We start from the raw sequence: 9,809 nt of genomic DNA on the forward strand, positions 1-9,809 counted from the left end.
GTAGGGGGTGCACTGGACGTAAATCTTTCCCCAAGGGAAGGCCTGCAGTCTAGGAGAAAACCCGACTAGGCGTTGTAAGTAGATGGCCTAGGCATTGTACGTAGATGGCCTAGGCATTGTACGTAGATGACCTAGAGTCTGCCTCCGCATCTGTAAGACGCGGGCCGCGCAGCCTAAGGCCGGGGCCCTCAGAGATTACCCAGAGTCCCTAGCGGGGAGCCAGTACCGGGCCCGCTCTCCGCCCACCGCCCCAGACAGCGCGGCTCCATGCACAGGAACTGCAGCTTACAAAGTGGACACAAATCCCGCGGTCCTCAGAGCGCCCCACTGAGCAAGCGCGGGGCCGCGCAGGTGGGCGGGACCTCTGGGGCGGGTTTGGTGGTCCAGCCACTTCCGCTTCCGGTCCCGTGTGAACTCTCCCGCCACCCGGGGAAAGCGCTTGCCGGGGTTTGTGTGTTTTCACGTCAGGTGTGGCTGGAGGTAGGAGAAGCCCCCGCGGGTATGGGACGGACAGTAATCCTGGTGTTGAGGCTTGCGAGTCCAGAGAAGGAGGAGAGCGCTTTGGGGCTACGGGCGCAGAGGGTGGGTATCGAGTATTGGTGGCTTGTCCGGGCAGAGCCGCCGGTGCCGGGGCTGACAGACCGCCCTGCGTGGGGGGCGGGGAGAGCGGGAGCGGGGTGTCACTAGGCACCTGTGGACGCTCCTGAGAGGAGCTAAGACCGACGGGACCTGAAAGACTGTTGTCTGTTTCCCGGGGATGTAAGGGAGGAAGCGAGTAACTGGACCCTGCCCATGGAGTCTCTTACCTAGCCGGAATCTCCCGCGCTCTCCTCCGAATTCAGGATTGCTGCCCGTGTGAAATCTTATCTTGACTCTTGGGACGGCAGAGACCTAAGGGCGGAGGCACACAGACCTCTAGTGAGCAGGCAGCATCACCTGCCGTTAATGTTGCAGGAGTCTAGGACCACTGCCTGCGTCTCCTCCAGCGCACACCTCTCCCCACCCCCTTTGCACAATTGTTACAGGTGTATCGTCGAAAGTCTGGAAGATACAGAAGACATCACTCAGGGACACTACTGTTAACACTTCGTGCGTGCTCTTCAACCTCAATTTTTTTTCCCTTTAATGTGGAGTTATTTTTTTGCATTTTTTTAAACTCCATTTTCCATCATTTCAACCATTTTATGTGCTTCCTTCCAAGGTAACAAGATGCAGTTTCTTGGAGGAAATCGGAGGAAACTGAGGTTGGCAGATGACCAGAGGAATGCTTGCTACCCACATAGCCTTCAGTTTTACTTGCAGCCGCCTTCTGGAAACATATCTTTGATAGAATTTGAAAACTTGGCTATCGATAGAGTTAAATGTGAGTGATTTGAATTAGAATTTATGTATTCTTGAGAACCTCACTTATACTTCGTGGAAATGAATTAGAGTAATTTATTTCCTTCAACAAATATTTACTGAGGGTTTTCTGTTGAGATTTTGCCATTCATTCATTTATTCCTTGTACAGTGCCTGTTTATTGAGTGCCACTTTATTCTAGGTGGTAGGGATTTTGAGCTGAATAATGTAATTCTCACTTTCGTTGAAGCTGTATTCTAGTACATGGAGACAGATGTCCAAAATAATAATTGTAGTTTAGTATTTTAAGTGCTCTAGTAGAGGTAACTAATAGGGCTACTGAAACATAGAGATGGGAGTGATTGTCCTAGTCTGATTAAGTAAAACTTCTTAAGAGAAGTTGAAATGTGATCTGGACCTTGAAGGGTGAGTAGCAATTTCTCAACAGAGAAGAAGTGAAGGGTTTTTGCAAGCTGGGATAATGGCCTGTACAAAGGCTTGGAGGCATGAGAGAGAGTGTCATATTGGAGGGAACAGTGACAAGTTCAGGGTAGATGGAGAAGTATGGGTAAGCAAGGGCATTTTTGTGCCAAGATATGGTGTAATACTGGGGTGTAAGAAGGTTGTAGCAGTTTTACTGGGGACCTACTTCTGTGTGTTGGTGGAAGAAAGAAATAAGTTAGGTGTAAACTGAAACAAATAACGGCACTATCTGTAGAGTTTATGTTCCACGATATCCTGGTGGGAAGATCAGAAGTAGAGGTGAGATACTGTTAATCATTCTTAGAGGAGCAGGGTGAGAACTGCTAATACAGAGTATCTGTATTGCCTGTTTGTTGAATGAAGGTGAAGGCAAGGGAGAATGGGTTCTGGGAAGCTTAGCAGTTTCATATGGCTCATTGAGATTAAGGTGATGATTGAAAAGCGTCCCTTGGGTTTGGCACTTAGGAGGTGAGATGGTAAGGCAGTGACAGGAAGGGAGAGATTGAAGGGATACTAGGAGGTGTAATTGACAGGGTTTGGTGACTCTTAGCTATGAGGAGTGGTGGAACAGGTGGGGGTGGCTGGAGTTCCAGTGTGGATGATCTGGTGGATAGAAATTCTGCGGATGGAGGTGGGGTGGCAGGAAGAGGAGTGGGATTGAGGGGCAGAGAATGAGTTTGGTTCGGGACGCCATAATATGGAGGTACCTGGGGGACATGAGTTTATGTTCAGGATTCATTTTAGAAGTTTTTTGTTCTTGAATTAAAAAATGTCTCTTTTCATACCGATGGCAGAATAATTCATCTGAGGAAGGGTTGACAGAGGCTTCAGGAACCTTTGGACAGTGTGTATGTAGCATCTAGTCATGGTGGCTTGTTTGCTTCTTCACTGCTGTCTTCTCCTCTGTTTCATCAGGAAGGGAAGAACTGTCTTCTGATGAGTCTGTGCTGAGTCAGGGAAGCCGACTGCCTCACAGACGGCTCCACACGAGGGCTGTACATGCAGACACACTTCTGCAGCCCTCTGAGGGGATCCTTCTGCACCACTGAGCAGTGGTGCTCAGTCCATCAGTGATCTGCTTCCCATCCCTCTCTCCCTTCTGGTTGAGAATCCCTAGTGTGAGATTATGCTGTGGGATGTGGGTATTTTCTGTACATGGTGGAGATTATCCTCTGATAAACATATATAACTTATATAATGTACTTGCAGAAAATAAAGCTTAAATATTGTCGTCTTTTATAAGCAAGTAATTATGGGATTGGTAGCCATAGATTTTATTTGTCTTGGATTTAGTTTTATAAAATTATCTTGCATTTATATGTTTATTCATTTCTTCTGTTTTTAAAATTTTTTCTAGTGCTAAAAGCAGTCGAGAATCTTGGTGTGAGCTACGTGAAAGGAAGTGAGCAGTACCAGAGTAAGCTAGAGGCCGAGCTTCGGAAGCTTAAGTTTTCCTACAGAGTAAGTAAAAGAGGGAAAAAGATGTTTCTTTGGTTTGTGTATATTCATGTACTGGGTATCAGTTGTGGGAAAGGTCTTGTGTTAGGCATAGGGCTTTAAAAAAGACTCTTCTGAAGGAACCTACAGTCCACTATGGGTGATTGACATGCAGTCAGACTACAGTGCTGCAGGGTTTCTTGACCTGGGGACTGTGGACATTTGGGGTCTGATGATTCCTTGGTGCATTTAGGGAGCTCGCTGGCATCTCTGGCTTCCACCCAGTCCATGTCTCCAGACATTGCCAGATGTGCTTTGTGCATTACAGGGTGACGAACTCCAAGAGCACAGAGAATTAGCTCAGGTTGGGGAGGTTTGGGAGGGCTTCCCAGACGAGGTGGTGCTGGAACCGAATCTTGATGGATGTGATACAGTTTTTATTTTGGGAAGATGACTGCCAACAGCAGATGGACAGGGTCATCCTTGGTGGGGAAAACTAGTTAGGAACTTGGAGATGACGAGAGTGAATTGAATGGAGGTAAGAGGACTGATTGGAGAAAGAGTGAGTGGGTAGAATCGGAAGATCTTAGTGACTGCAGAGAGAAGGGAGAGAAGAGTTCTGAATGACACCTGGGTTTCTGGTGAGACAGCTGGCTGGATGGTGATGATATACAGGAGGGGAGGCAAGTCTTTTTAGAGGGAAGACGCTGAGTTTAGTTCTCGACGTGACTTTGAGGTACCTGTGGAGCTGTCTGAGGCCAGCAGGGTGTGCACACGGATCTGGACTTGGGGACCTCTGGGGTGGGGGTGCACATTCAGGAGGAAGGTTGGCATCATCAGGAGTAGGTGAGGCAGCCAGGGAAACATTTGAGTGAGAAGAGAAGAGGATGGAGGCCAGGATGTGAGGAATACAACATTCAGGTGGAGTGGAATAGGGGGAGTCTGCGAGGGCAATTGAGGAGGGGCTGCCTTGGGGTGGAGATCAGCCACTCTGGCAGCCAGGGAAGCTGGGGTCTCAGTACTGATGATCATGATACGCAGGTGATGATACAACAGCACACATTCATATTGTTCTTAACCATGTCCCAGAGTCTGTTCTAAGTGCATCACGTATATTAACTCATGTAATCCAGACAGCAGTCTTAGGAGGGTGGGTTCTGTCATCATCCCTCTTTATAGACAAGGAAACTGATATTGATAGGCTAGTAACTTGCCCAAGCTCATAAGATGGAAAACAGTGCAGCCAAGATCTGAATCTAGACCTCTTGTCTTCATGGTGGAACAATTTCAGACACTTAGAACCAATAAGATGAGTTGTATAGAATCATCGGATTTATCAGCGGGGTAGAACCTTGTAGGCAGAGGCAGAAGCTGGAACAGTGGTGGTGTTTGGAGGAGAGAGGTGAGAGGTTGGTATGGAATACATCCTCTTCTAACATGTAGCTGAAAAGACACGGGGGAAGTAGGTCTGAGTGTAGAAAAAATTGAGGGAAAAAGAGAAGATACACACACATACAACAGTGGTTACTTGAACACGTTTGTAAGCTGAGCAGAAAGATCTAGAAGAGAAAAAAGAGGAGGGAGCTTGAAGATACTTTGAGAGAGCATTTGATAAGTCAGGGTCCTTAGGAGGCAAGAGCAGATGGGCCATGCGGTTTCAGTGTAGGGATTAGCTTTAGGTAGGAGGAAGGAGAGAGATTTGTCCACAGAGAGGGAAGGGAAGGCAGTACAGCATGTGGCGGCAGGAGCTTGGGGCTGAAGGGGGGGCCTTTATCTTCTGTAAAGTAAGTGACGTCATGTGATGAGAGAGAAGAAGGTGGTGTGGCGGGGAGCACTGGCCACCTAGTGAAGATGGAAACAACTTTCTTAAGACGTGAGGAAAGAGATGGTTACAGGCCAGATCCCAGCTCTGCTGCTTACAAGCTTTGTGACCTGGACAAAATTATATAACTTCTTTCTGCCTCAGTTTCCTCATCTTTAAAATAAGGATATAGTGATGCCCACCTCATAGGGGTTTTCAAAGGATTATATGGGCTAATGGATTAAAAATGCTTATAACAGTGCCTGGTACCTTGCAAATGCTCAGGATGTGTTTGCTCTGACTGTGTTGAGCTTGAATAAAGATGCCTTGGTGTTGGTAAAGGTCCAGTCGAGGTTAGAGGCTGTGAATTTTTAATGTTCCAAATTCCTATAGTTGTATATATCTTTCCCAGAGGTTCTCAGCATTTTGGGAACAGGACTGCAGAGTGTATCTTTGGATTTATTTAGAATCTAGGTTTTGCCAAATGGTTGAAATGAAAGCAGTTGAGGGTTGATGTGAGAAGTAGTTGAAGAGGTGAGTGCCTGGGTGTAGGCTGGATGAGAAGGAAAGTTAAGAGGAAGAAAATAGTGGGGTCCAAACCCAGGAGGTATTGTTGTTCAGTTCTGTTTCATCTGATTGCTAACCTAAGTAAAATGGTACTCACCCTGGGGAGTATATTATGAAATCTGTGTTATTGAAACTCCTGCTTTACCATTGGCTTATGCTGACTCAGTATTTCTTTACACCTTTTACTGTTCCGATGCATTTATTTTTTTCATGTGCCATTGTTTTTAAGGAAAACTTGGAAGATGAATATGAACCCCGAAGAAGAGATCACATTTCTCACTTTATTTTACGCCTTGCTTACTGCCAGTCGTGAGTATACCTTTGTCCTCCATGGTCAAGTCTGACACCTTGGGTTGTAAACTGGTCCAGGAGGGCTGACAGGCATTGTACTGATTGTAGGAAATTCCAGAATAATGTCAGAAACCAGTGGCTCATGGGCGGAACACTGTTGCAGAGAATTGTTTGAAACAAGTTGTTTACTAAAAAATAAAAAAAAAATTTTTTTTTTGCAGATTTTGCCTGTTAAAACACTTTTTACTTTATGGGAGAGACTCTTCATTTAGGATTTAAAATTAGAGGGGATTTCATTAGGAAGGACTTTTGATATTTTTTTTCCCCAGAAAAAAAGTGGTAGTATTTATAAGAAATAATGAATCAAACACATACTTGAATCTGCACAGGGCTTTAGATGTTGACATTTATGGGCTGGTGCACATTAGATTAAGATCTTTCCTTTGGTAGTTGGTTTCTTATAAGTCAATAGCGCCACCCAGAGGGAGAAGGAGTTAGTTGCTTTTTTTAAACTTTTTTTTCCCTGTATTAATTTTGGTTAAATTACATACTTATTATTATGTTTCTTTTCTGTTTCTTTTTGGTAATAGGATTATCAAATGGGAATCTTGAATTGGTGACTATCCCAAGATAATAACTGAGAAATTATTCACCAGCTTTAGTCCCAGAGTTTTTCTTTTGTAAGAAAGCACATGCAGTTTATGCAATTTATGCAGTAAATGAATTGCTGACAATGTGAAAGTCATTTGGGGAAAGAAAATTAAATCATATTTTACATGAAGTAGCATAATTATTTTACAACAACAGTAATGTCCATCTGTCTTATAAATTAATGTATGTTGATTTAAAAAATTGAGATATCCTAGTGCATATTAAATTTTGTGAAATTATAAACTATAAAACTGTAAGCAGAGTTTACTTTGCATAGTTTGATCATAATCCATTCAGAGATAAAGTTACCTTTAAAAACTTTTGATGTTTATTTGGTATTGACTGAAGGGATACCCTATTTTCTGATGTAAATGGCTATTTTGCAGTTACATTAAAAGAAGTGCACTGTTTTATGTTATTTGATAATAATGCAGCTAGGCTCGAAGTATTCTGTATTTAATTCTTTTAATTTTATGTTCATAACACCTTTCTCCCCCATATTCTACTCATCCCAGAGAGATTGTGGCATGTGATATGTATTCACACTCTTATCATAATAGAGGACTTGATGCTTTTAACTTCAGTCTTTTGGCATCTTGCTCATGTTTGAATATTGTTTCATAGAAATTTCTTGGATTTAATAATCAGTGGACTTTGAAAATAGTCAGTGGACTTTTCACTTTTAATTTTCTTGTCTCCATTTTAGTGAAGAGCTTAGGCGCTGGTTCATTCAACAAGAAATGGATCTCCTTCGATTTCGATTCAGTATTTTACCCAAGGACAAAATTCAGAGTTTCTTAAAGGATAGCCATTTGCAGTTTGAGGCTGTAAGTATATTTTTAAAGTCATTCCCGATTGTTATCACCGTTCATCCCTCCCTTAAGTGTTGGTGTTAATGTGTGGAGTTTGTTCTCTTTACATTTTCTTCCTAAGTACCCACCTGAAACAATAACTATTGGCTTTGCACAACAGTGAACCTCTCCCTTCCATAACTAGAAGAAAAGAGGCTCCTTAGTACCAGAGCTGCACATTTATTCAGTTGCTGTATTAAATATGTGATTTATGAAAGCACAAAAAGGTTTAATTTATAAAAGTTTATCTTTAGCCAGAATCTTCCAGACCAAAAATTTAAAGCTAATAATGTTCTAAAGAAAACAGAGAAGTGGTAGTAGTTATTTCCAACAATGAGGTTTGGGGGATAATACTTTATTTTAGAAGTCAGTTGTCGGTAAAATATCTGAATAGTTTTAAGGTATAATTTTGTAGACAAATCTGAATGAGTTACATGTAGTAATTAAACAAAATAGAAGAAATGTTGGGCGTGTATTTAGCAGGGATAATTATTGTGGGTGGAAATAGAATTTATGTCTTTTAGGTGAGTGTGCTGCAGTGGGAAGGGAGAAAAATTCTGTTTGGAAAACTTAGAGCAGTCAGATGGCGGTAGGATGGTTTGGGACTCTATTTGGGTGTTAGAATGGGTGTCTTGAGGCCAAATAAAGTACAAAAAAGTAGAAGTTGGAGTAGGTGAAGGACATTGTCCTGCTGAGAAGTAGATGTGCCCACTGCAGCAAGAACCAGGGTGGGTTATTTTGTTGGGGGAAGGAGATTGTGTGAAGGGAAATAAATAAACCTTTGGTGGACATTTAGTGTCTGTCATATGCTAGCAAGGCACCTTCCACAGTTTGTATCACGTTTCTGAGTAATGTCTACCTGGGCAGAGAAAAGCGTTGGTCTCAGAGCCGTCTCACCCAAACCTCCTGTGTTTTCCACTTTGCTTAGAATGCTGATCCTTAGTGAAGTCCGTTATTGCTAATATCAGTTACAGTCCATTTGTCCTCTCATATTAAAAATAATTAATTTTTTTCACTGTTGTTGAAATTATGGTTTTATTAGGTCGAGAAGAAGTGTTTGTGAGAAGATTTATTCTTTACTCTAGATTGTCTCAATAGATCAGGTAAATTTTTTTAAGCAAAAACCATAGTTTCTTTTTTAAAAAACTTTTTTATTGAAGTATAACATATACAGAAAAGTGCACAAATCATAACTGTCCAGCTCTGTGAAGTATCACAAAGGTTAAGAAAGAGAACATTGCTGTCACCCTGTGCTGCCTTGTGCCTCCTCCCATTTACTAACCCCATCTCCCTCCTGATAACCACTATCCTGACTTTTAATATGATAAGTAATTCTGCCTGTCTTTGAACTTTATGTAAATAGTATTACATGGTATGTTTTTTTCCCCAGCTTTATTGAGATATAATGGACATACAAATGTTGTGTCACTTTAAGGTGCACAGTGTGATGATACACGTATATGTTGTGAAATGTTTACCACAATAAGGTTAGTTAACACGTCCTTCACCTCAACATCATTACCATTTTGTTGTGGTGGTGAGAACCTTTAGAATCAACTCTCATAGCAGCTGTACGTGAGATCCCTAGAGCTTATTCCTCTTATAACTGGACGTTTGTGCCCTGTGACCAGCATCTCCTTGTCTGCTCTGCCGCCCAGCCCCTGGCAACCACTGTTCTACTCTGTGAGTTGGACTTTTTTAGATTCCACATATAAGTGAGATCACAAGTATAATCTTTTATGATCGCCTTATTGAGATAGAATTTACATACCTTGACCTTCACTCTTTTAAAACATACAATTTGTTGGTTTTTAGTATAGTCATAGAGTTGTGCAACCATCACTTAGATTTTAGAACATTTTTGTTACCCTGAAAAAGAAACCTGTGCCCAGTAGTCGTCCCTCTCGATTTCTCACTCTGTCATCCCTTGGCAACAGCTAATCTGCTTTCTGTCTCTGTGAATTTGCCTATTTTGGACATTTCATATAAGTGGACATTTCATATAACTTGCGATCTTTTGTTACTGGCTTCTTTCACTTAGCATAATATTTTCAAGCTTCATCTATGTTGTATATGTGGCATGTATCAGTACTTCATTTTATATTCATTTCTCTATTCAATAGTTGATGGACATTGGGTTATTTCTACATTTTAGCTATTATGAATAATGCTGCAGTGAATATTTGCATATACATTTTTGTGTGGATATCTTTTTATTTGTTTCAGATATATATAATACCTGGGAGTGGGATTGCTAGGTTATAGGGTAATTCTGTATTTAAACTTTCGAGGAACTGCTAAACTGTTTTCCAGAGTGCCTGTACCATTGTACGTCTCACTAGTATGTGAGGGTTCTAGTTGTTTCACATTCTCCAGCAATTGTTGCT

The 9,809-nt window shown here is 42.1% G+C and overlaps 1 protein-coding gene across 2 annotated transcripts; it reads left to right on the forward strand.

The window, feature by feature from the left end:
* The first annotated feature begins 402 nt into the window (after positions 1 to 402).
* Positions 403 to 8,529, forward strand: PRIM2 (DNA primase subunit 2). 2 transcript variants are annotated; one of them, XM_024754701.1, is made up of 6 exons: positions 403 to 480; positions 1,202 to 1,363; positions 3,182 to 3,285; positions 5,859 to 5,938; positions 7,278 to 7,398; positions 8,465 to 8,529. In XM_024754701.1, exons 2-6 carry the CDS (start codon positions 1,210 to 1,212, stop codon positions 8,483 to 8,485), a joined length of 480 nt encoding a protein of 159 aa, XP_024610469.1. In that variant the 5' UTR covers positions 403 to 480; positions 1,202 to 1,209; the 3' UTR covers positions 8,486 to 8,529. The 2 variants fall into 2 exon arrangements, with proteins under 2 accessions (XP_024610469.1, XP_024610470.1); XM_024754702.1 differs by having other exon boundaries at positions 421 to 582.
* Positions 8,530 to 9,809: the final 1,280 nt, after the last annotated feature.

The sequence above is a fragment of the Neophocaena asiaeorientalis genome, unplaced genomic scaffold (genome assembly GCF_003031525.2).
Source record: "Neophocaena asiaeorientalis asiaeorientalis breed wild unplaced genomic scaffold, Neophocaena_asiaeorientalis_V1.1 scaffold319, whole genome shotgun sequence".
In the NCBI taxonomy this organism is placed as follows: domain Eukaryota; kingdom Metazoa; phylum Chordata; class Mammalia; order Artiodactyla; family Phocoenidae; genus Neophocaena; species Neophocaena asiaeorientalis.

Excerpts from the sequence above, each read along its gene's own strand:
- PRIM2 (XM_024754701.1), top strand. The coding sequence starts at position 1,210 with ATGCAGTTTCTTGGAGGAAATCGGAGGAAACTGAGGTTGGCAGATGAC. Across the intron at positions 5,939-7,277 it reads CGCCTTGCTTACTGCCAGTC|TGAAGAGCTTAGGCGCTGGT; the intron begins GTGAGTATACCT and ends TCTCCATTTTAG. Across the intron at positions 7,399-8,464 it reads GCCATTTGCAGTTTGAGGCT|GTCGAGAAGAAGTGTTTGTG; the intron begins GTAAGTATATTT and ends TGGTTTTATTAG.